Raw genomic sequence first — 27917 nt, forward strand, 5'->3', positions numbered from 1 at the left:
TGGCCACCTGGGCACGCTGCTGGCTCGTGTTCAGCTGCTGGTAATCAGTACCCCCAGGTCCCTTTCTGCCTGGCTGGTGTCCAACATGGCCTCAGCCTGTAGTGCTGCATGGGGCTGTTGGCCAAAGTACAGAACACAGCACTTGGTCTGAACCTCTTACCATTGGATTCAGCCCATGGATCCAGCCTGTCCGGGGCCTTCTGCAGAGCCCTCCTACCCTGCAGCAGATCAACACATGCCCCCAGCTTGGTGTTGTCTGTGAATTTCCTAATGGTAGACTCAATCTGCTCATCCTGATCATCAGTAAAGACATTTAACAGGACTGGGCCTAAGGCTGGTCTGTGGGGGATGCCATCAGGCACCATCCACCAGCAGCACCGTTCACCACCACTCCTTGGACCCAGCCATCCAGGCAGTTCTTAACCCAGTAAAGGGTGCACTTGTCCAAGACATGAGCTGACAGAGTATGGTGTGGAAGATGGTTGTCAAAAGCTTTGCCGAAGTCCAAGTGGACAACATCCACAGCCTTCATCTCATCCACCAGGTGGGCCACCTCATCATAAAAGGAGATCAGGTTGGTCAGTCAGGACCTGACCCTCCTAAATCTATTCTGACTGGGTCTGATCCCCTGGATGTCCCCTTGAATGTGATCACACTTGACAATACATCAAAGCCATCTGCTGAGTCAATCTGGAACACATGTTTCCCATCACATGAAAGAGAGGTTCAATTACTACCCTGAAATAATTTTCTATGTCGACTACTAAAATAAAAGTATGGCAAAGAAAAGCAGTTTCCATAACAACGCAAAAAAAAAAAAAATTCTTTGCTTTATCAAAACCATATATTAATAGTGTTTTTATTTGCTCAGAAATTAGATGCTAGTAATAATTTTCTCCACACAATATTTATTTTTATAATAGAATCCTAAGAAACCTATAAAACACACTTCAAATAGCATGCATGGAAGAGACTCATCAGAAGTGACTGTAGGACAGAGTCAACATAGCCTTTATCAATACAGTTGTATTGACAAAGGTTAACTCAGCACTGGGCAGTTTATGTTCCTGGGCTTCTTCAGAGAAATACAGTCTCCCAGAACCTGATTTGGGACTGACAAATATTGGCTCTTATTCTGAAATCCTCTTTATCAGATCCTGTCATTAGAGAAATCAAGCCTACATCAGTGTTTTCTTTTCCATCTGTCAATCTGAAGCAAAATTCCCTATTGTCGCAATGCAGTTGGTTTGCATGGTGATTACAGAGTGCCTGGGTACCTCCTGGATAAAATAAAACTGAAAGATGACCTGTGAATCTGATGCTCTCTATCCCTTTGTGGATGTACAGCCTGAGGACATGAGGACCTATTCCAAAATTTCCCTGCAGATGACAGACACGTGATCCTCCTCTTTTGCTCTACAGATTGACTTTTACCCTGCCACACTACATACTAATGGAGACATAAGCACAAGAATCCAGATCAAGTTCCTTCCCTTACTCCTTGGGTAGGCTCATACCAGAACAGCCCTACAGATAACCCTCAACACATTTTCAGAGCTACTGACATCTCACTGCCCTTTACAAAGCTTTGCTCAGTGCCAACACTGTCGAGGCTGATGGTGTAGAAAAAGTCATTCTTCACACTGTGCCACCACGATGCATGCAGAATGCTTAATTAAAATTATAAATAAAACTTAATTTATACTTTGTTAGACCCATCAGTAGGAGTAACACATTTCATAGGAATAAGCATTCTTAGTCATGCAGAACTGTAGAATTCCTCCTAGTGTAAAAATAACACAGAACACTTAAGTTTCCATGAATCATTAATTCTAATTCTTCCAGTGAAATACTGAATCCATATTCTTCTCATTAGTTCACATCTTTGAATGAATCACAATTCAACTGAATTATGCCAGCTGTCACTTTAAAATAATCCTAGCCTCACAGTCTTCCATAAATGTTCTGCTAAGCATAACTGCCAGTTGAATACTGAACCAGACAGGAATAGATGAGGCAAAATAAAATCTATTTACTAAAATCACTACTAAGAAATTTAGAATTAAAAATATTGTGACGCATACGAACACTATTGCATTTAAAATGAAAATACAACTTATAAATGTAGAATTATTTACTCTAATGCTTCTATCACAGTAATTTCCCCAAAAATGACATATCTATAAGCATAGTTCCTCATAATTTCCTCAGTAAAACATTTATTCACATCTCAAAATATTTAAAGCCATTAAAATCACTTAAGAACTTTGCTACTTCCTTTGATTATAAGATAGTTCAACATGCCAAGTATTTTGCATTTTCTGCCTTCAGTTGCTTTCTTTGCTTGCTTCAAGACACATGTAAATAAAAGAAGAAATTTTCAGGTAGATCACCCACCTTTCAACATCATCAGCTGATACTGTTGATAGAGAAAAGATTATGAGTATCAGGCAGGCAACAGATCCTCTTGCCTTACAAATTTCTAAAAAATGTATAAAAAGACCGTGAGGGAAAAGTGCTGTATACTAAATTAAATTAATACTGTTCTAGGATGGTAGTGTCCCTTACTTGGTCCAATGAGTAGCAAATTAACAAGGCGGCAGTGTGATCTAGACCTGAGACAAACCTGGAATGTATTTGAAATGTACCATCAGATCAGCCAATTGCTTATACTCTCAGACAGGGATGAGAAAGTTTCATCAGTACTGCACTGCAAGATTGGTAATATTCATCAAGGGTAAACCCTTGCCATTTCCTACAGATTATCATCACAATTTATACAGGATGTTGAGAATGTTCCTCCACAGAGAAATAGTCTGTGCTCTCTCAGAACAGGCTATGCCTATATTGTTCCAGTTTTCCCTAAAAAGAAAGCATATTATCTGAAACTCTCTACAGCTGGTATTCAGTTGGACCAACCGATATCAAACCAACACACATTAATGTGTATAACCTTAGTATCCTTACTAGTCTGGAAAGCACCAGTACATTTCTTTATTTTCCACCTAAATTATGGTAAAATAATACAACACTGAAAGCACTTCTGAAATTGAAGCAGAAACATGCTGTATAACTATGATTCAGAAACTGTACCATGATCCTCTTTCTGGAATAGGAGGAAAGCACTCCCATTGCTATTCCTCCCACTGGCCCCCTGCTTTTATTGGTCACATCCACTCAGCTGCAAAAGAAACAGCAGCTCTGGTTTAGCTCTACTGGCTCAGGAAGAAAAAGAAAAGGTACTTTCTGACTTTATCTCATTACATTGCAAAGTAGAAGTGGCCACACTCTATATGACAGGAATTCCACATAGGAAAGTTGCATTGACTGCTCTGCTTGGTTACTGTTTAGTTTCAATAAATAAAATAATAGTACTACGTAGGAAAAAAAAAATGTTTTAATGAAAAGGAAAAGCAAAATCTACATTAATATTTAGTTAAGACAAAGACTTTAAGCTCTATTTTTCTATTTTGTTGTATCTAGGTATTTAAAGATCCTGTATTCTTCACTTACTCTAATTAGTGTATATTTTGAGTAAGCAACATAATTTACAAAGTCTCTGCAACTGAAAAATACTATAGACAGTTCTGTGCTCAATTACTTAATTATTTGTGAGCTTTTGAAAATGTGTATATATATGTGCATAAAGTTAGTTTTGACTTATGACTTTTGGCAAGAAGGATTAATTTTCCTGATTTCTACTACCAAATTCATGCTAATGAGGTTTATCTTAGAACCATAATGGTTCAAAGCTTTTCCTTAAGCAACCTGTGTTTCTTCCCAGAGGAAGATCCAAATGTTACCTACAGATCAAAACAGTCAGTTAATATTCAGGAAAGTCACCCTTCCCAGTTCACTGCATGCAGAGTAGATTCATAAAAACTACCAGACCCTTTTATTAACTGGCTGGAAAACCAAACTTTGGAAAATATAAGACCATGCAGCACTACTAATTTTTTAAGCAGGCAGAGGGTAAATGGTGGGGCAGCCCCATAGCTAGGGCAGCTTTCAGCCCAATTTTCAGCTAAAACTCAGAAGCTAACCAGAAAACAAGTACCTTTTCAGAGATGGTCTGTGTGGCATAGGTGTGGATTGTGGTTAAAACACTGTCAGAGTGTGGCCACTCTGATGGCCACAAATCACAATTTTCTGGCACAACAGAAAGAAAAACTCCTGTGCAAACAACAATATTTCTCTAGATATCAAGGCACATTAAATACTTCCCAGTAACACAGTTTTAACACATTTTAGCTTCGACAATGTTCTTAATTTTGTGTCAGACTGAATAATTCTGTTCCATTTTTGGAGTCCAAATGTCACATTCTCACCAACTTAGTAAAACGATCAAACTTATTAATTGTCAGTATAGCTGAACTAATTAACAAATGCTCACATTCTAGAAACAATTCTTCCAGATTAAAATTGCTCTAAGTTTATTTGCCATAGCATGTTTTAATGCATAAAATTTTCAAATATTTCTCTTTCAAAACTGTATAGCTGTGTACAGAGAAATTAATTTTTTATTACTGTTAGAATAACACTGCATTACCAGATCTGTATTTGAGCAGAAAAGCTCTAAATTTGTTCTCACCAAACAGACATAAAAATACATAACACAGAATAATAAAATAATAGTAAATAACACTAACTTATAAAGTGCAACCAACATTATTGCCATTTCTAATTTATTTCTGAATAAAACAGCCTGTAAGCATATTTCTCACACTACTCTGAAATTTCTAAATTCCAAAATTATATAAAACCTAGTTATACAGTTATAAATATTTTCAAGGTATTTGCAATGCAAATAACTTTATTATTGTCTCCTGCCTTTGACATGTCCTGTATTTTGTAAAGACACTTTTTTTTTTGGCTACACAGTAAAACACTGGTCCAGCATTACTATTTTCTGCCACTGTTAATATGTCAGAAGTCTTTAAAAACTACTTCACTGTCAGCCTTTCAGCCACTGTTATTTATATTCACTAACACAGGTTTCAAAGCTTCTGAAGGCCACAGCAACCTACATGATGTGCACCACAACTGGGCCACACCAGCCCAGTTACTCAGTGGACTCCTGCTGTAGCTGGCCTTTCAGTGATGCTCACCATCATTCCTGCTACAAGTTACCAACTGGCCTCAAATTTCAGCTTTCACAAAATTCATCACCTAGAACTTCCACATTATGTTTCTGGAAAAAAAGTGATAGAGCCAGTGCCATAAAAAAGAACAGGAAAATCTTTATTTAAGCAAAACTAAGGGAGAAATCTCATTCCTGGCAGAGGGTTGCTGGAAGGAGCTGTCCACATGCTCAGCCAGCTGAAGCTCAAGGTAAAATGAGATTTTACAGTTCTCCCATAGACAAGGTAACACAGTTCTGAAAGTATACACCATTTTTGGCTCTCTTCTCCATGTCACACGTGGCATATTTTCTTCTTGTGCAATAAAGTCTGCATAGAGTAGGAACAGTCACTCAATTTTACAAGAATTTTGCTGTTGCATGAGTGGTGAGATACAAGGTGACTAATAACCCATCCCCATCACCTGGAATATACTTTTTTTCATAGTACTAAGTTATTTCTCCAAAGAAACTTAAAAGTTATTTTCTTTGATACTACATTATATTGCACTGAAATATGTGGAGCAAAAAAAGAGTTGAAAAGTTATGGCCTACTAAACAAGCCTAGCATGGCATACCTACTAACTGTATGCTATTAAGTACAATTACAAATTCTAACAAGATACTTTCTTTTACAGAAGTGGCTTTTTTGTTTCATTTACTATTTTCATATAAGATACATGGAAGAAAAGATAAAACTGTATAAAAAAGAAGTTCTGGGTATGTATACAGATAATTTAAATTGCTAATATAGATATTAATAGGACAACTAATGAGTACATCCAGAATTTATTTTAGAATCTGGGGGGTATTCCACAGAGCTCAAAGCACATTGTGTACCAAAAGGCAACATTTTTACTTGCATTCTGTTAATTCACTGTCTCTTAGTAACTTTTAGTTGCTAAGAAGTAACAGCCGGCAGAAATCAGTATCATCATGATAGATATGTTTTATGTATAGAAATGTTTCCCAGTTTCCCAGTAACCCAGTTTCACACCTTTGATCAGAAAAGTACTTTTACAGTCCTTCATAGTATATTTACAATTTAATGTCACATGAATATTTTCAGATTTCTCTGCAGGTTTTGTAAGAAGGTAACTTTATTTCTTTATGGACCTTCTGATCGTCAGGTAACTTTTAAAAATTGCTTTAATCTTCAGAAAAGACCAGCCCTCACTTTGCTACTTCTTAGCAAAAAGGAGTACACTTTAGTTGTCTTAGGAGTGCATGCATAAAGCAAATCTCATCTGACTATAAAATAGGCTAGTATTTAGTCCAAGTCTTTAAAATTTTGTGGTTAATGTTTATGGAAACTGTTACTACATAGTGCTGATTTCAAAGCTGGAGATTCAGCTAGAACCACGCATGTACTGCAGCAATTTGAAGATATTTCTTCTCTCTCTACTGCACATGCCTAGTTCCTAAGTTGGAACCTACTGGCAACTCCTTTTACTTTCCATTTAGGCCTGTGCTTAGTTCTGGGCTTTAAATGTGTTCTTAACTTTATCACTGAAATTTGCAAGAGTTAAAAATACTGTTCATAGATACTGAAAGAGAAAAACACTCCTTTTGAACTCAAATTCTGTTGAAATAAACAAACATCATGCACAATGTGAAGATACATTGAATGTACAGAAGTTGTGCATGTTAGTATTCACATGTGTTACTGTATACAACCAATTCAGGAAGACAAAAGACATTTACTGGTATGACAAAGACTAGTGTAAAGTTAAGTTGCTTTTAAATGACCAAAGCAGCATTTAACTACTTAACACTTTCAAGAAAAATCTGAAATTTTGAAATTAAGCCCCTTTGTGCTATAATTTCATAAAAAGAGAAGCAACCTTCAAGGCCTCAGTAATAAGAGATTGAACAAAAATAATTTTTCAGTGAATTAATGTTTCCAATTTCACAACCAGTAATCAAGTTATCTCCATTCTAATCCAAACTTTTCCACCTGTATCATTATTATATACAAATAACCATTAAATACAGGAAAATATATGACTAAGCAGAGAGCAAGGCAGTGTTACTACCTGTTTACAATGTTAATGAAAGATGCTCACTGTGGGACTCCTGGGAAACTAATTTATCCACCTTAAATAGCAGAAATACTTTCTTTTTATCAAGCTTGATGAATACAAAAATAAAGAAAATCACTGCTTTCTGTTATACAGATGCTGAAGTCTGTCAAGGTTGGCACACAAAAATTGAGATGAAACATAGCAATATTGAAATACAAAGCACTAAATTTTGGTACTCCCTGGTTATTATAAAGTTAAACCTTGTTCATAACAGCATTACAACTCCTTCCTTTCAGAAAATACATAACTTCTTTATATTAGCGCCTCTCATATATATATTTATATGTTAATTGCTTTAATAAAGTATAGTCTAAGGATCAAAGCTTAAGCTACTTTGAATTGTAGAGGTAGGTCAGGAAATACACTGTAACAAACCATGTGTTTTGCATTTTTTAACATCTGCAGAGTTTCAGGACAAATTTTCTGGGCAGAACCACAGTACCAGCAACATCATAGCTTCTAGATAGTCACAGACATTGATGTAATTAGGGATAGACATTGGAGCACCAAGAATCTTCAGACAGTTAGCCTGTCAAACCCTAACTCTGATTATCCCTAGCCCAAGTGCTCAACTAGATGCATCCCTGTATGGCCAGTCTGATTCCTTGGCCACTAGAATCCAACTTGGTCTTATTTTCTGAGAACATCAGTGAAATGCTGATAATAAAGTTACAACTTGCACACCTGATTTTTGCTGCTTTTGGTACTATTTCCATTGCTGAAATAATTATGTTGCATTATTGAATCAATGCACAATTAACTCAACTGTTTAATCATTACATCAATGTACAATTATGTCAGTAGCTTAATCACTCATTGCCCTCCATCAATTTGTGTTCAGGCCCTCATCTCACAATTTTTGTATTTGTTCAGTTTTGAACATACAAGACATTGCTTTTGCTAAGATTATTTTCACATTTTTAGGTTAAATATCAATGTACATATTTGAAATTAAGAACCATTAACCCATCCCAAAACTTTGAAAGTTATTTAAACAAAAGATATTCTCTGTCTCAAAGAGCTTCAATGTAACATATAGAAACAATGAAATAGGCAGGAAAGCAAAAGGTGAAAGTACTCTAAAACAGATTGAAATTAGTACCAAGAATCCTATGAAGTCGTTCCCATCAATTATTACATTTGTAAGCAGACTGAAGTAACTCAAGAGGGAAAGAGAAAGTAGCACAAACATAGTGGTCAAAAGCTAGGAGACAAAGAACAATTAAGCCAAGGCAAGAACTGGAAAGTTGCTTCACGTCACTTAATATTGCATATATATATAAAAAAAAATGGGGAATTAGACTGACAAAGGACATCACAGGACAATACAGGCTCTCTTTGGTTGGTTTGTTTTTTGTTGTTTTTTTAAATTTTATTTTATTTTACTTTTCAGGGATTATTTTTGAATGGAAAACACCAAGCTGTTCTAGAACACTAACACATGCTGTACAGAATTAACAGCTTTACATCCAAAGTCATTTAACTGTGCATTGTTCATCAAAGTATCCAGGATGCAACAGGAAATCTAGTTCTACTTTCCTTTTATTTAGTGACCCCTTAGCTAAAAATTCTGCAGAAAAAATAATTTTGAAAAGAAAATTTTGTGTGTGTGGGATAATATCTATAGTAATCACAGGAATTGCTGGTATCAATAATACATATTGTCAAAAATATATATACTTCAGCACTTACTTTTATAAAGTATAACAAAATAAGATATTCAGTTTGGTATCACAACCAGGCATCCTAATTTTTGTGACTTTTTCAACTCTACATACTCAGAAAGAATAGCTAACGTCATGAACTGTGTTTAAGAGCATATCTACAGGAGGCTGTACAGGAGGCTGTATAGAATATTTAGATGTCAGTGTGTGAAAAAAGTAGTCATGCTGTAGAGGAACAGGCCTGGGGCACTCATGTCTCTGAATCACTGCCAGGATCAGCAGATCATCACTGTTAGGAGGATGCCATTCTTTCTGCACAGCCCTCAACTATTATTTAACACCACTGTAAGAAGGGCAAGACAGTACAATTAAAAACAATGGATTTAAAAGGAGACAAGAACACAATGCAATTATTGGACCTAAAGAATGCTGTACCTGGATTTCGCAATAGAATTTTGCCATTCATTTTATAATCAACTTTCATAATCATATTTACTTCAGATTGCTTGTTCTCGTTGTATACACAAGGTTTATTACATAGTAAAGAATCTCTTTACAGTAGCATAAGTAAGGAAAAAGACAAACCTGCTAGGCAAGCAGGAGCAAAAAGGATATTTAAATCCTAACTGTATCAGAGGCTGTGCTGAAAAAGCTGTTGCCACTTTAAGTTAGTGGAGTGTTTGATTTGCCTTGCAGGGCCAAAATGCTCTAAGGACCATCTGGGGCAGGGGTGTGTGTGAGGGTTTTTTTATTCTTGTTTAATCTTAATGTAGGAGTACATAGTTTTTCAGAGCCAAGGTACTGAAGATTACTTATAATGAAATGCTACTTGAAGATGGTTGTAATTATATTGGTTTGCAGTTAAGATACAGAGCATATAATACATTTTATCTTTAACTAATCACAGATGCTTATTTACCTGGATGAGGCAAAACTTGGCTTAAAACTGAGAACCTTAATAATCCTATGAATAGATTATGCTATCAATTGCACATGTATTACTATTCACAGGAATCAAATTAAGCATCAGCTAGCCTTAAATTACATTCAGCATTAATATTAAAAAATCCAGAGAGGTGCAATATACAATGTTTTTAAAATACATTCCAAACATGAGTTTGGAATTTCTTGTAATTTCAACAGAGTGCTTATCTGAACTAAACATAAAAACAGTGTGGGTCCATATAAGAAACTATAAATCTAATTAATTGCAAGATGATACTATCATTGGGAAACACAAACAATAGCAGAATCTAAATGAATTTAATTTTGTGCTAGTGTAGGAGTAATTACATACTGATTTTTTAAAGCAGCAAACTTACTGTGATGATACTGATTTCTTACATTTTTTTCTCCTACCTATACAAAACTAATGAATACATAAGCTTCTTAACATATTAGCTGCTCTTACTCAAAGTTTACCTATTGTTTAAAATCCTTTCAGCTTTATTAAAGTTCACTTACCTGAAAAGTATAAAACCGGGTCCCATTAGGAGGATGCACTTTAGGAGAGGCAGAGACAGTGTTCATATCCGAGAATATCATTTCTGGTCACACACAATACAATCCACAGAGAGCTACAGATGCAGAGCAGAGTGCTAAGCTCGGAGACAAATCCTTTTATACATTTAGGGAGGCAATTGGACAAAATTCCGTCTGCCCCATCCGTTCAGATGGGCATTGGAAGTGCTTTGAACTCCTCACTCCTGTGTCTGTGAGCTAAACTGTAAGGTCATTGCTCCCTGACCTCGAGCTCAGCTAGTCCGTTGCAATATGCACGATGAATAAAAATTAGAAATGCCAAAGAAAAGAGAGCCAGAATCTACAGTACATGGAGCCTGTGCAGAATCTGGCAATGCTTTGGACCTGCCCATCTGTTCTCAGTGATAATCACCTCCCTCCACCACAGCCTTGCAAAGTGATTATGCTAAGCATCCCAGTTAACCAATAAAACACAGTTTCATTTCGAGCAAGCATGCACAGTGAAAAACAGAGGACCTCTTCTGACTAACCTGAAGCATGCCTCGTGTTCAGTATATAGCTGTATTTGATAACAACGACAGTTTTATCATTTCAGCTGCTGACAGCTATGTTAACACATACAACTTGCTTTAAATAACACAAAGGTGGCTTTTTTTGTCATTCTGACTGTCTTGTCTAGAAAAGAAAAAGAAAATGTGTATTCCTCTCCAAATCAGTATTTTTTACATTTACATTTTTTCTTAATTTTTGCTACTACTGCTAAGGAGAAATAAAAATTTGTGAGACTGTTTACAGAACTATAGTCAGTTTAAATATAATGCACATTATAAGCTTCTCTTTTGTCATTTTTTTTCCAGTTATTTTTTCTCATCTTCAGTCTGAATCTGTCTTGAAGAAAGGTTTACCTAACATTGCTATGAATAAAGTTGGAATTCTATTCTGAGCCTTACTGTGCCTAGCAAAGATATAGACCTACAGCATAATTCCTTAGCTATACACAAGATGTTGTAAAGAAGTTATTTTTTAAAGCTGGTAATACTTGTGAACACCTACACCAAACATTCAAAAATCATTCATCACATCTTTTCTTCAAACACAGATCATTTGAACTACATGAAGACGATAAAGTAATACTCAAAGAACTTGACACCTTTCAGCAACAAAAAATAAGTGTTCAATTTACAAAAATTTAAAAGTAGGGTTACAGAAAAGGGTAAAATTGTAAAGTGGTTGCAAAACTAACTTTGCATGTTCTGTCAAACACCTTCCATTTTATTCACAAGATTTAAAAGAGACAAAAAACCACTTAAGAAATGGTACTTTCAAACGAACTTGTCAAAATTCTAAAAGCCTGCTGAGTTGCCAGACTGCCTATGTTTTTTATTCTGTTTTATCTTAATGCTTTTAGCCATAGGAGATAATGCAGCTTTGAAAGTAAAATGACTATGAAAGGAGTTGGAAAAGATGCAGAGATGTTTGTCTGTTTAAATGTGTATGTCAGAGTGGTGCATAATGCAATAATATTTTGTAAGCCAAAGAGAAAAAATCTTCCCAGATCCTATTCATAGCTACCAAATTTTTACAATTACCATGATATGGCTTCTATAATGTTTACAGAATCAAAGCAAAACTACTGTCTGGAACATTTTCTTAAGACCTAGATTTGAGATTACAGTGTATTCTCCCCTCTTTGATTTCTCTTCCAGAAGATCTAGATGCTTGTATTAGCAAAGAGGCCCCTCAACTGGTCAAATGAAAGATATCAGTTTGTTTATAATCTGAGTAGAGGACCTTTTATTATGAGCTGATACTTTCTCCTTTATAATATGCCTACCAAACACGTGCTATTTCTCCACAGTGCAATGAATAAAGTTTATTTTATGGACTTTTAAAATGGTTTGCCCTGGAAAAAGAAGGAAGTTTACATCAGAGTTTCCTCACCAAATGCATAATTTGAAGAATTCATGTGCAAAATCCCATGTACCTTCCTCTGATAGACAAGTACCTTCATTACTCAGTAACTGTACCTATTAGCTTGAACTTCTCTCACTTCAACTTTCATAACTTTTAATCCTTGTTTCTACCAGGGTTACAGAAAATGCATTTTTTCTATATTTTCTATATTTTTCTGTATTTTCTCATAACAGCATGGGCTAATTTTTAAGGTTGTTAATTCACAGTTAAAGCCAACAGCTCTAGTCACAGTAATGCCTTTCATGATCACAACACTACTGCTGTACTTAGAATTGCTGGTGTCCTATTTGTTCCTCTAAGACTGCACATCTTCTTTTACTGTAGCCTTCCACTGGGAGCTCTAACTGGGTTCACTGGGATGACTGTTGAAAAATGCTCTTCAAAATACTATTCCTGGTCTTTTATCTGTTGTTTTGGCATTCCTGCCTAGGTGAAGAAATGTGCAATTAAAAACCTACCATCAATGCCACCACAAATAAAAAAGCAACAGCCCCCCCATACCTGCATTTCAGTTCCAATAAACATATAATCCTATCTAGTCAGTATAAACCTGGAGAGAAGGCACAGCATTTTAATTGTTGTTCTAACTCTCCACTAACTTGCACCTAGAGAGGAAAGGTAATGACTGTGAATTTTCTACTATCACTGCAATACAGGCAACATCATAATCTTGTAGGATCCTCATGGAAAGAGAATGTCATTTTGGTGCAATACTCAAAATAGATTGAAAACATTTGTTTAACAGCAGGTTTTTTTTCTGAAAAAGATGAAACTACCTTTCTGTCAGGAAGTGGTTAGAGCACAGGTAAATTCAGTAAAGCATGAACTGATAATGGCAGAATGAGTGTCCATAATTACAGAAAGGGTCGCATTTCAGAAAAGCCATCAGCCCCAGAGCTGGAATTTAGCAATCTCCTCAGAACAAGGAGCTGGAACCAGGTCTCCCATGTCTAATTGAATGCAGCAATGACTAAGAAGGATGTCAAGCAACACAAACTGAAGAGAGCAGAAAACAGAACTGAAGGAAACTGAAGAGACCGAACAGAACAAACACAGAAACACATCTGAAGACCATGAGTACAGCTCAGTGGTAGAAGTACTTACAGTGGATGATATCCCCATTCAAATATTTGCTCCCATGAATTTTCCAACTAATTATTTAATTATTCCATTAACTGAGACTTGCAGTGGAGGAAAAAAAAAAATCTCCAACATGAAAAGAAAAACTTCTACATGTTTAAAGGTATGAAATATGGCAACACTTTTGAGATGACTTTAGTTTCAGTTACTTTTGAATGTATAAGTTATCAAGCTCTGAATCTGTATCATATGAATTATGTTGAGCTTTACGTTTCAATTAGATACTACTCTCCAAAATTTTTAGTGTGATTATTTTTTAAATTTTTTAAGTGTGATTTTTTTATACATAGCTTACAGTTTTTGATAGTAAGTACAAAACCCAAGATATGTTATATATATCAGAGATACACATATATTAAAAAACCCAGTAAGTTACACATCAAAAAGGAAGGCATGTACATATATATATATATATATCAGATGATTATATAAAATACTTTGAAAATTCAGAGACACTAATACAAACCCTTCTATTTCTGACTGCAGAGACAAGATGCACTTTTTAAAATTGACAAACACACCTAGCTTTTTAATGTGGTAGTGCTTGTGATATATAGTTTCTCTTCAGAATATGTAGTGCAATATAAAGCAGATGTTTTGAGTTAAGATTTAAATCACCAGCTCTTATTCAATTAGGTGAGCAATTATCCAGAAACAAGGACTTTGTATCACATATTATTCTCATTTCTGTCTCTATCAGGGAAAACCATGTTAAAGAAACATGTCTTCCTCCAGGAGCAGTGTGTGTGATTTTCAAAATACTAGACAGCTTTCACATTAAACCACTAGACCTTATCACTTCTACTTCACAGACTCAGAAAAACCTACTAATCTTCCAATATTGACATCAGTGTACCTGAATTGATGTTTCTTTATTATCTTCTGTTCTAGACATCAAAATAGAGGGAGTATCATATGATATGTTGCTCATCTGGCTTAAAATATCCTGATTTTGCTTTAAACTGAAAAACGTTAATGCTTAAAAAGATCTGTTTTCCAACTATTAATGGCTGGAAATGATAAACCTTTACTACGGTTCAGAAAAAATTACGCACATCAAATTTTAATGACAATCCTAATGAAGTCTAATTGTTTTTTATATCCAAATTTATTTAAAATTCCTTTCAGCTTATTTAATGCCAAAAATATTTCTTTGTTTCCTCCATCAACAAAACAATACAAAACCAAAATCTGATGAATATACCTTAAAGAATGTATAAAACTCACACATATGAAGTTTCAGAAACTGACCATTTCCAGCTGGCATAACTCCCAGAAAACAAAGTGGGAGAATTAAAGACAATGAAACATAGAACAGTTCTTGCACCTTTTCAGGCTTCTAGAACAAACAGAAAATCCTTATAGAATTTAGAACTGGTTGAAATCAGTTTATCAATAAGTAAAGCCTGTTTTTCATCTTGTCTCAGTAATTAAGAGCAAATTATCAACATTTCCATCACTGGTCTTTGTTGCTTTTGAGTATGCAAATATCCACTTGTACCAGGAAGTATCTCACAGAAAAACAAGTGCTTGTACCAAGATAGTACGAACTTATGAGCCCTGCTTTATCTCTGAACATATGGATTTGTGCAACCCGTGATGATAAGCACACTGCAGAACAGAGTATCCTCTATCAGAAGTAAAAACTGCATGTCAGAAACACTAAAGGAAAAAATGTTCCCCAACAGGTCTATTCTGTGTGATGCCTTCCTTTTCAAGAATGAGAACAATGACAAATCTTTCACAGGAAGTGCAAATATAAATACAAACAATTTTTAAAGTAATCTTGCATATACTAAAATATTTTCTGAAGTATTGCATCTGCTTTAAAAAAACCAGAGTCAACATCAACTTCAAACTCTTAAAACCTTTTTTCTTTTAAATAGCCAACTTGAGAATTCATTTAACTAATAGTAAATCTCTCTATGCTATGAAAGGTCAATTAAATTAAAATAAGCGAGATTATGAATACAGTTGCTCATTCAGAATAGATTTTGTATAACCTACCAAGCTCATAATCAACAATTATGGAAGGCAACTATAATGGCACTAAGTCCAAAAGATACCATTTGATTGTTTGTGCAGGAGCAAAATTTCCCTTTTTTATATTCTGGACAAGGAATTTTTGACCACAGCTACGGCTCTTGTGCAGCACTGCCTTAAAGTATTCTGGTCATCACATACTGAAGACTTAACGATTAAATAATTGTATATCTGACTCCCTCTCCCCATGGTTCGACAAAGCCAGGATGGAATATCCAAAGCACCACTCCATTTTTCTTGAAACAATTCAAGTTCCCAGTACTGGATGCGTGCTTCCTCTGAATAACTCGACAATCAGTAAATCAAGATTGTACACAGAGGTTTATTAGGTAATTGAAATGAACCTGATATAAACACTGGTTTTGTCTATTTTTATGTGTTGATACAGTCACTGACTGAGTGAATCTAAAAAGGAAACAATGAAAACTTAATGCTTGTATACAAAGAAGAATACTGGACTTTAAGAATAATGTGAAAGTTGAAGGAGGAGAGGATTGCAGAGTTTGAGAAAGTCTAGTGAACCAAACCATAAAAAATTGAGAGATTTATTTCTGAAAGTTGATTCATACCTGATTTGAAAAGATATTTACTTTCCTCCATGCCTTTTGGGTTTCAACTGACAAAAGCACAGATACTCAGCTATATTTGCTATATATAATTGTCCTCTGAGATTCACTTTTGACACCAGGACTGCATTTCTGCTTTCTGACATACAGATTTCATTAAAAAAGTCTAGATGGTCCTTGGAATCAAGGATAATTTTTATGTAGAATCACAGAAGTGACTGCCTTTATGAACATTTTTAACATTTTGGTCAAATCTAACATTAACTCTTGATGACTCAAGACCAAAACCTCCAAAGTAATGTGATCCCAGACAGTAGAAAAGAAATAATGCAAACTGTCAGCTTGTTATTTCACTATATGTCAAATCACTTAGGTGTCAATTTTGTTATTTATGCCTTAAGTTAATTATATTGCAACATATACACAGCAGTATCACGGCACTTGGCAAAATACAAATAGTTTCTTATCAGCAAAGGTAGGATCTAAATCCTGTACATTACTGCAAAGGATCACAGTACATTAAGGATGACTGAAATTATGAAAGAGCATAAGATGATAATCATTGCCTATGTATCATCAGCAGCAGAGTGGCTTTTTCTTTTTAAGTGAACATTTACATTATGTGCCTCATCCTGATGATAAAAATAGGATGAAAGCCTATGAGGGAAAAACAGAAGATACAAGTTTGAGATAATGTGTTCAGACACTATAACTTACTATGGATAGACATCCTCTCAAACCTTCTTATCCTCCCTTTGAAAAGTACTTTTTCTTTCTAATGGTATTATTTTATTAATTTTAGTTCTGATAATTTATTTATACTTCAATTGTTCTGCAATCTTTACATAGAGATGTATCCTGTTCTGGAAGTATAGAAACTATTCAGAGAGTAAACTACTAATGAAAATGAGCAACAGAATTTTATCTAGAAGATAAAGGTTGGGAATGTTTGTGCCAAGACAATTGTCTTTGTCATTTATTTCTACTTCTGCTCTGTCTTGAAAGTCTCTTCTGTCATAATTATTGATGTAAGTTGTTGAACTGGTCCATTGAGTAAGAACTTACAGAAATGAATCAAAAGCTAAAATTTATGACTGATTAGCCTATACTTTGTATGAAAACTGCAAATACTCTCTTGGGTAAGGACTGTGGTCATCCACAGGCCTTTGCAAAAGGAAGTCTGTTTGTTTACTTTCTTGATTAAAATTTCATATTTTTTCTGTCAGTGAATATATTTCTGAATGGAATTAATACAAACTTGAAAAGTAAGAATAACCAGAATAAACCTATATAATTACATAATCATGCCTTTTTTTGCATTGTGAAAAAACTCAAATGTTACTGACGATTTAATAAAATTCCCTTAAGTAGATTTACCCTGGTAAATCATCTGTCCTGAAGATATAAAAGAAAAATCCTGAATGGGATGACATTCCTCGGAATTGGAGTCTGCTGAAGGACAGTCATACTTCCAAAAGCAGTAACTAACTGAATTGTTTAATTAATGACATCTTTCATCTAATTTTCAGGGACGCTCAGTCTCTGAATAGTCTCTCTTAAGTCACATCAGCTCTGCTGATGCCATTTTGAGCATTTAGGCCTCACTGTTGTACACTTTAGAGGCAAAGCACTTGGAGCGACTAAGTTTGAAAACGTCAGACCCGTTGCTCCAAATTTATTCACAAATTGCCATGTTCTAAAGACAATGTAAAATTTTGTAGCTAGATACAAGAAATAAATCCTTATATTGCCTTTTTTCTTTCTTTAAGTACATGCCACAAATCAATAATAACATAGTAGCTAGAAAAGATCTCAAGACTGATACAGTGCACATCTCTTCATTGTCATACAGCCTTGTAAGTGGTCATGGTAGAAAGGAGAGTCTCTTCTAAAAATCCTGTCTGTGCTTTTCCTTAACCGCTTGACACCTTTTTCCCTTCTAAATCTGCAGTGGCAGTGTTTGTGCACTGATACTGTCTAAAATCATCTTTCCAGAAGAGAAGAGATACAGGATTATAAAACAAAACAGTCAATACTATCCTGAGGGCAAATGGCTGTTCCAGATCTTGACTCAGCACCCTTTAATTTCCCCTTACAAACTATTATAAAAATATAGAACAATCCAGCAACTGCATATCTATATTAAGTAGAAGCAAATGTTGCATTTTTCTGTGAAAAAAACCCATGATGCACAACTACAGCTGAAAGATACTTTCCTAGTGCTAGAAAATGTGAATCCCTTTGAACTAAATAATTTTTTGTTTTTATCTTTTATTTAATTCACAATTCAGACTTGGGCAATCACAGAATATGCTATGCTGATTAATGATGGTTTAATGTTGGTTTTCTGTTACCCTATTTATATTCCTGGAAATTCTAAAAGGAAAATCAACAGACAATAGTATAATGCCACCACTTTTCCAATCATCAGGTTGCAAAACTTGCTAAATTCCCCAAAAAGGATTTTCTAAGTCTTACTCTTCATAATAGTCACCTTTTTGTTTTATTAAATATGCTTTGGGGGAAAAAAAAGTAGGAAAAAAAAGTAGGATAGAATATTAAGTAAGATAGTATTTCTAGGACATAGGAAAAATAAAAGTTTATCTATTTCCTTTCTGCATTCAGTCAGGATGACTTCAATATTTATCATGCAAGTGACTAAGCAGCATTATTCACGATTCATCCTGCCATGCATCTAAAAAATGACATAAACATACAAGCAGTGGAATGTTTATGTTCTTAACATTCTTATGGTTTAATCTGAATCTCAAGGTAGAAAACAGATATGAAGATGGACTGATAATCAACAGACGAGTGTGCCAATATTAAATGAAGATAGAACTGCTATTATTGAGGACCACAGTCCAAAAACCTATACTTGGACAGGAAAATTGCTACTTGACAAAGGCATAAAAATGTATTGAAATCTAAATTAAACACTGATAGTGACAGGGTACTGCTCTCATCTAACAAAACCTTGTCCCCTCTGTATGAGAACAGATGACTATTGCCTGGTGTTCTGCAGCCACAGCTCATTTTAAAAAAGCTGAAAGCTTAGAGGTAAAACTAAAAAGTTTCTAGATCAAAAGAAGAAAATTATTCATGGACAGAGAATCTCAGGTGGAATGAGAGCAGGTGGAAAGCTGGGAATTATGTGGCTGCTATTGAGCAAGGACACATTGAAATCTCCTCTCCAAGGGAAGGTAGCTTTTACATTTCTTTCTTTCATGGAAGCAATGGCAGAAATGAACCTTGGCAACTTCTGGTGGGCTTTGGAGTGGAAGTGTCAGTGTCTCTTGTGTGTTACCACAGGCTCCCTTTACAGTCAATAAAGACAGGCACTTTCAAGGGGCACTGTCTCTGACCTATTTTGGATGCCTATTTTAGTTTGAGATGAATCACACTACAGAGGTGGGAGGCAGTAAAGACAGAAATGCCTAAGCTCTAGATATCTGAAGTTAGGTGAAGTGAATCCTACCCTGAAAGCCTGAACTGAATGTTAAACAAGTTATCAAAACATGACATGAAGGTTTTATAATCAATGACAAAACCCTCACCATTGATTAAGTACACCTAAGGGAAAATTACTACCAGAAATACTTATTTCTATAACTATGTGAAACAAAATCAAAACCACACAAACCCCAAAAATGGCTTTTCCTACTTTCTTGAAACAAATTACATGAAAAGCAACATCTGCAGCAACAAATTCACAGTCACATCCAGATTAAAGTCTACTGCCATAATCACAGGGAAGATTACAGCCCAGACTAAGATGCAAACGACCATGGAGCATGGCAAAATTAACTGCAAAATTATTTATGTTTTACTAAAGGATATAGTGTGACACAAACAAGTTAAATCACATTTACAAGGTTAAATAATAAGTCCATGCAATTCCTAATTCTTAGTACTACATCTGGCTTATTTCAACTTCACTGCAGCATGAACATGTTTCTTATGAACATTCAACAAATATTACAGACATTTATTACAATTCAAAACTCATATTTTTTTTAGAACTTCACAGAATTTCACATATTTCATGCAGCATGAAATTTTGATTTAAATTTTGATTAGTCTCAAGTAGTGTTAATGTTAATTGGCATGTTCTTAAAGTGGCACAGAAAATCTTAAAAAAACTGCAGAACACTATACACTGATCTTAAAAGGTATACAAAATATATGCATCTGTGGTAAATGGAATAGTAAAACTGTAGTATTTGCCTTGTGTAGAAAATTCTCCTAATATTAGTGCATTAGGAATTTTCTTTTGAAGAAAAAAAAAGTACTAAAAAGAGCCAACTATAGGTTTAAGCTTCATTGACGGTATAAAGGTTTAGTCCTTTCCTTAGTCTGATGTAGGATATTCTCATCAATATCTTACAGAAAAAATGGCCACAGGAAAAATTATACATCATCTTTCCTCTTCCATCATCACCCACTGGCATCTCTTCTCTACAGAAAATAAATAGATACATTTTTAGTGTAGCTCCTGTACAGAAAATGCACATTTTACATAAATACATCCTGGTTTCTCTCATCTTTAGCTACACAATGCCAATCCTGGCAGCCATTCTTCACCTAAAAATTCCTTCTTAGCCCTGATCATTTCCACTATCTGTGTCTACATCTCCAGATAGTAGCTTACCATGATGGAATACATCTTGTTCCTTCTCTGCACAGCCAGATGGAAATCAAAAGGAAACATTTTATCTTACTCCTACTCCTGTCCATTTACCAAGACTCCAAACCTTCTAGCTGGCGCATGGCAAGCAGCACTGAAACTGCAGTTAAGTGTGGTCTCCTAAGATTGAACAACATTGCACCTCAGAATAAACAGGGGGCATACAAACCAAATTAGACCAGCACAAATACAATTCTAACTCATTCAGACACTTACCAAGAAAGGTATTTTAATAAATAGTAAAACGGTTTTCAATATTTGCACAGTCTGTTTAAGTGAAAAGATTAAGATGACCATGGACGTGGTTTGACAGCGAAACAAGACAGAACAGTTGGGAAAATAAATCACAGATGAGTCAACAATTAAAATAAAACTTGTGATTTTATTTTTAAAAAAATTCTGATGACTCATTCACAATTATCTCCCCATAAACTTCCATTATGTACACTCCACATCTTAATATCTGAACAGATTAACTAGATTTATGTGCAAATTGACCAAGATATTTTATTGCTTCATGTGTCTTTGAACTGTTCACATATTAAAATAACCAGTGATCTCTTAATTTGCTGTACAAAAACCTTCAAAAATGGTTCCTAATTTCTGAAATTTTATTTTTGCAATTAATGCATCTGAAAGGTAATATAGTAAAAGGTTATTAGAGTACAAAATGCTAACTTTGCAGCACTGAGTGTTAAATTTAAAAGGACGTGTTTGATCAAGTTCCATGGTTAATTATATCCTTTTCTTTGCGGGCTAAAAATTAGCTTTATATTATCAATAACTTAAAGCACACACAAATCTCTTTCCTGGATACCATTTCAAATAAGTCCTTTTTCAGTTCACTTGTTTATTGCTTCAGTTTAGACAAAGTTCATCCTCCCAAGCAATCCCATCCCAAACACTACTGTGTTTTGCTTTTACCACCCATTTCTAGAGTTGCAATTAATGGAGCAAGAAAGAGGCAGGCATAATGTGTCAAAGCTAAAACAGCAGAGGTAACAGAGTTGGCATGGAGGCTGTGACATCATTAGAGGGAAATGGAAAGCTATATTTATAGGAGTAAACTAAATGTGCTTGGGAAGGTTCCCAATTGTTGTGGCCAACTGGCACAGTAGAGTACACAAATATGTTAGTCAACACTGAAGTGTCCAAAGAGCCTGCATGCAAACTGCTTATTGGGAATGGTCGCTGCAACACTCCTATTCCCACACCATAATTAGTAATTGCCTGGAAAAAGTATAAATTAGTGTGAATGAAAAGTGTGCCAGAGTCTGGGCCAACAGATTACTACTGCAGATAATTGTGTTTGACCGTCCAGGAACATTTCCCAGTAGTATTTGATCTACTTGCATATAAGCATGCTAAGCCTTTCCAGCAGGTTTAAAGTTATGAAACACAGTAAATTTTTTATGCATTTTCAGTTTTGCTGTTGAAAGTCATATAGTGTTTTGGGAAATTAGAGATAGAATATAAATTATCAATACCAACCATTTCTAAAAGTTCAGTCAAGATAAATCAGACTGGATGAAGTGTCATAGCTGCAATTATGGCTGAAGAATACAACATTATATTTGGTAAAAGAATGCAGACTGGTACCATGGATAATGACTAATTTTCATTTCACCCAGTTACCCCTAACTGTTGATGCTTAAGGCCACTGCCTTTCATCCTTTTGCTGTTTGCTTGGGAGAAGAGGCCAATCCCCACCTGGCCACAACCCCCTTTCAGGTGATTGGAGAGATGGACAAGGTCACTCCTAAGCCATGCTAAACCATCCCAGCCCACTCAGCCACTTCTTAAAAGTCTTGTGCTCCAGACCCTTCACCAGCCATGTTGTCATTCAACACACACAGCACCTCCATGTCATTCTTTTAGTGAGGGGCACAAAAGTAAACACAGAGTTCATGGTGCAGCCTTTCCAGTGTTGGGTACAGGGGGATGCACTACCCTGCTCCTGCTGGCAACACTATTGCTGATCCAGGCCAAGGTGCCATTGGCCATCTTGGCCACCTGGGCACATGCTCAGCCACTGTCACCAGCATCCCCAGCTCCTGTTCCCCAGCCCCTCTGTCCCCAGCCTGCAGCACTGTCTGAGATTCTTGTGAGCCAAGGGCAGGAACCAGCATTTGGCTTTGTTGAAACTCATGCAACTGGCCTTGACCATCGATACAACCTGTCCATGTTTTCCTTTTATTCTATTCTAAGCCTGAAAACTGTGTGGTGGGACTGTGCATCTTATCTTATGGAAATAGAAAGATGTAGAGTTACACAGCACTTTGGCATTGGCTTGTTTTCTTGATTTGCCAGGTCAGGTCATCATGAAAAATTTCTAGATTAATGTATTACAAGACTTATTTTCTAAAACGTACCATAATGAACTATGCTGGATGATGACACTTGTGACCTGGAACCTTTCCTCCTGAAAGGGTTTTAAAATTATTGACATTCTGATATTCCTCTTTAAATAAGAAAGTACTGAATTTCTCAGGATTTGGCCTTATAAATAACTTAATCTTGCTAACACCCATACAGAAAAATCTGTACTGCCATTGTATCCCAGTGATTCAGCCTATTTCTTCTGTGCAACTAGAGATGAGTTGTTTTTTTTTTTTTTTTAACTTTTCATTATAGATCAGTAATTCAGACTGACATAGGCAAATTGTGGCCAAAGCTGCTAATTTTACATCCAGCGCAATATTACATGACCAAAGAAGTTTTGTAATTCTTCCTGGGAATTCTTGACAACTGCAAACCTTGGATGGTCTCAAGTGCTAAGAATGGAAACCCTGTGTCAAGACCAGCTCTTGATTATCTGTTATCTTGATCAAAACCCACAAGTAGTCTAAAGTAGAGGCAGTATGGCATGCTCCAGAGAAGCACCCAACTGCTACAGACAGAATGCAGGATTTTTCTCCTTCTGCTCCCTTGCCACACCCCAGTATCCAGTTGTAATCAGTGGCAAATCAGAGTTCAAAAGGCAACCACCTTCAGGAAGTGTTCCTGATGTAATCACCAAAATACAGATCATATTCAATCTCGGGGAAAGAAGTAGTGCATAAAATTGTAGTGTCTCTACTTGAAAAAACTGAGGTTTCATAAATTTGATTTATTTTTTTCAGTCTGCTTGTTTCACAAATTATTTCACCCCTCAGCAATATGTAGCTACAAGCAGCTGACTCTAGAGAAGCAATTTTTAATTAAAACTTGTTTCTCCCCCTTTTTGTTTCAGTTAATGATTGCCAGGAGGTGCAGCTAACCACAGGGTCTTTTCAATCCATTCTGAGCATACTCATATCCTATCACCTTCCACAGAAAAGATGGGTGCTCAGCATCTGTGGTAGGTGGGAGGACATGGATATTTCTCTGGCAGCTGAGCTGTGCTAAGTGAAAAGTCTCCACTGATAAGTCTTTACTTTTTAATTAGTTCTTCATTAAAATAAATTACTTCCAGTAGTGAATAAAATTGCCCTAAAAATCTAGAAGTACAGAATGGAAATTACTCTGTCAGTAGTAAAAGCAAATGATTTTTGACAGAATTTTCATCATTCAACAATTTTCAGTGTTTCCTAGATCAAGTCTTAAAGCTGTAATATTTATGTTTTCATGATAATTTACTTCATGGTTCGTTGGGGATTCATAACTTAAGCTTGGGCTAGAATGATTGACTAAAATCAGAGCACTGAATGTTTTTGCTCATTCATTCTGTTAAGAAAAGAGTGGTTAATTATAATGCTTAATAAATGCTGCTATCAAAACCTACACCAGACCTTTTCTATCAGAACAGTTAACATAAATGTTTCTGTTCTATGGATTTGGTAGGATATACAATGAATGTGTTTCAGTTTAGGCATTGGTAAACATGGGATATATCTTGTTTACTGGCTTATCTCTATATTGGCTTCTTCAGGAATTGGGTAAGACAGTTATATAGAAACTATTAAAAAAATGTGGCTTTCATTAAAGTCTAGTTGGCTGAGATCTGTAGATGTTTTGTTGTGAAGATGGCAGAACACAGGAGTTGTGTCTAACGCTATCCAGACATGTTCCTATCCACAGAAAATTTCAAAATGGTACAGCTTTGTGCAGACTTTTTGCTGTATTGACTGTGATGCATCAGCCCTGGAAACAACACAGAGAGAAGAAAATATTTTTACTCCTTTCCTCCAGATAATACAGAAAACACCACTAACCTACCCCCTGAAAGAAAAACACACACTATGAGCACTCCAACTTTGAAATGCATCCCCTAATAACTTACAATAAGCAACTTGGCTATTTCAAACAATATGAGTAGGTTTCAAAACTTTTACAAAGCAAAGGCTGCCTAGCAGAACAGTGTTTCTGCTGACACAGAATATTTACTGCACAGATATTGCAAAGATAACTTAAGGGAAAAAATGGTTTAGATTGGAAGATAAGGAACTTTCTCCCTGAAACTAGGCTATGTAAATAAAAGCTTGAGGTAACAACAGTGGGCAGTTTACATGACTGCCACCAAAAAAAGACTTAACCTACCATCCAAGTGAGGACTTAACCCTCTTGTATTGGGTTTTCCCTGTAATTAAGCATATGAGCATCTTAATGTATATGTAAGCATTCAAAAGAATTGTCTGGCCCAATGAATACTAAGAAGCTTTATATTTTTGTATTACAGCTAATAAAAAGCCAGAGCTAGTCTTCTTCTATGCTATCTAATGAGCAATGTGGGAGTCCAGGGTTTTTCCCTGGCTCCTTTGGGTGTGCAAAACCCCCCTGGCAGACCCCTCAGAGATCCCTGAGTGCTGCCCAGGAGCTGCAGGGGCTGGATTTGGCTCCTTGGGAGAATCTGCCCACATTGAGAGAAGAGACACAGAAAATAATGATGAGTAGAGTGTAAATTAGAATATTAGAATGTAGTATATGTAGGTTTTTTTAGATTGTTTATATTAAGGGCCATGTGGTCAAGATGGAGGACCCTGGGTGTGGTGGACTTCTTCCTCCTTCTTCTTCATGTCATCCATGCTGAAGTTGCACCCTGGGAACCACAGATTGGACGGGGAAAGAACTGGACATTGTAAAGAGGTTGCATGGCATTGGGGAGAATTTTTAAATACTGTATACGTAGTTTAGAGTGTAAAGACCTTGGCACAGCCCTCCCAGGGGACCTTCTGCGATGGTCGACCTGCAGAGTGGACCCATGCTGGGCTGGCTGAAACATATTTAAGATAAGATAAATAAACAGCTCTAAAACAACACAAGGTCGTCTCAAGCTGCTTTCTTGTCAGTGCCTCCGAAGAAACCAAACTTTTTACCACCTTCATGCCCTCTCTAAAAAGGTCTCAAGCCTAAAAAGGCCCTCAAAAACAAAACAAGCAGAGGGAGGGTTCTGTGAGCAGCACATGAGCATAACAGCACTGTGCAAAATGAAAAAGGTTCCAGAATACTTTTTGCCTTCCTAGTGTTGAAAGGTTGCATAACTGGAAGAGACTTACAAATATTTAAACATTATTTTGTCCACTGTGTCTTGCACTGGGTTTGTGTTAATAAAGACATTTTAAAAATCAGCCTTCTGTGATTATTATAAAGTACAACAAAAACAAAGTTTCATCTTCAGAAAGATGAAGAAATTTCTTCAGGAAGAAAGACAGGAAAACAAAGCCAAAAAGAAGCAAATAGGAAAATACTTCAAAGGAATTCACCATATGTGAAAGATGTAGCAGTCTCACTGAATTGTGGTTGCCTCTAAAACAAAACCAGTTATCCCCATATGACTTGCAATTGCAAATACAAAGATCACAAGTGTGGTATCAAACTATTCATGCCAAAATAATTTGTGAATCATCCTACCAAAGGTCACATCAGAGTTGCATACTGGCTTTTAAATAGAGGCTTCAGAAAAATCCTATGGAAAGCTGCTGATATAAAAAAGAAAAAAAATACCTGACCTCTCTGGTTCAAGAAATTATTTTAAAATATTTCTCAACTGACAGGTAAGTTATCTCAGAAACCACAGGTTCAGTTCCACACTAATCTCTGCCCAGTATCACGGTACTCCACACAAAATAAATAGGCACAGCATGCTGTTTATCTGAGCTTAGAAAGTGGCCCCATAGACACTAAATAGGCTTTCCTTTAAGCATATACATCTCCTACTTAAAATTACTTTCTAATCTCCACCAAGCACTGAGTGCACACCTACAGATATTCAGCAACACACAGGAACCTGATGGCTTCCCAGAGGCACAGAGATATGTGTCACAAACTCAATAAGCACACAGGCACTAAATCTTTACAGAACAGCCAAGTTGACACAGATGCTTTAGAGGCCTATTTTCATTTTAATGGACATGGAAGGGAAGATTTATGTGTGCAGCTCATTTTATTCCTAGCAAGGGTCACTTGTTAAACGACATGAGAAAAGCAGGCATCCTCCCAGTGAAACGTGACACCTGCTGTGAGCCTGAAGCAGCCCTTTGTGCATGGGCAGCCCCGGGCTGGAAAAACAAATTCGACCCATGGATGGATGCTTGCTGAACAATGCAGATTGCCTGAACCATAATTGGTGATGCAGATCAAAGAAAACCAGGAAGGGGTTTGGAATATGTTGTGATGACTCGCTGGCATCAGCATGCCAGCTTTATATTAAAAAAAAACCTATTAAAGCTATTCAATATTAAATTTTAAATTCAGACAATTGAATTACTAAAGTTTTATTTAGGTCACTGTTACTTTGACTTAGATGCAATAAATGCAAACTACATTGAAAAATCACACTTTTCTGTAAACCATATCTTCATTCCTTCCTGTCAGAAAAGACATGACAAAGTTTAGCTAATTAATTTAGCTAATCTCCTTCTATAGCTAATGCAAACAGATATAATTTTTGAAATATTTTGTGTTATGTATTGCTTAAAATTAGTGATGAACAGTTTAAATGGAAGGTGAAAGGCAATTACAGAAGAAGTAAATGAGGGGTCCTTTGAAGTGTTATTATGGCTATTAACAAAACTAAATAAATTTATTGCCTCATTCAAGAGAAAAGGCTGTAAGGTAAACTGTTAACTATTTTTAATACATGCATAAAATATTTTATCTGGAAAAATATGGGACATAATTTTGGATTACCATTTTCTCAGTTTCTCAATTTTTTAAAGCTCAGGGAAAAGGCCAGGCATT

The 27917-nt window shown here is 35.8% G+C and overlaps 1 protein-coding gene across 3 annotated transcripts in view; it reads right to left on the reverse strand.

Moving 5' to 3' along the window:
- PPFIA2 (PTPRF interacting protein alpha 2) overlaps window positions 1–27917 on the reverse strand; it is a 278624-nt gene that overhangs the window by 175889 nt on the left and 74818 nt on the right. Inside the window, exon 1 of one of the 3 annotated variants that reach the window (XM_079303531.1) lies at window positions 10332–10759. The exons of the other annotated variants lie outside the window; for them this stretch is intronic. Coding sequence (XP_079159657.1) covers window positions 10332–10412 — 81 coding nt within the window. The 5' untranslated portion in view covers window positions 10413–10759. Of the gene's footprint in view, window positions 1–10331; window positions 10760–27917 lie in introns of those variants that run through there. 3 annotated transcript variants of the gene reach the window in all.

This window comes from Erithacus rubecula, assembly GCF_903797595.1.
Source record: "Erithacus rubecula genome assembly, chromosome: 4".
Taxonomy (NCBI): domain Eukaryota; kingdom Metazoa; phylum Chordata; class Aves; order Passeriformes; family Muscicapidae; genus Erithacus; species Erithacus rubecula.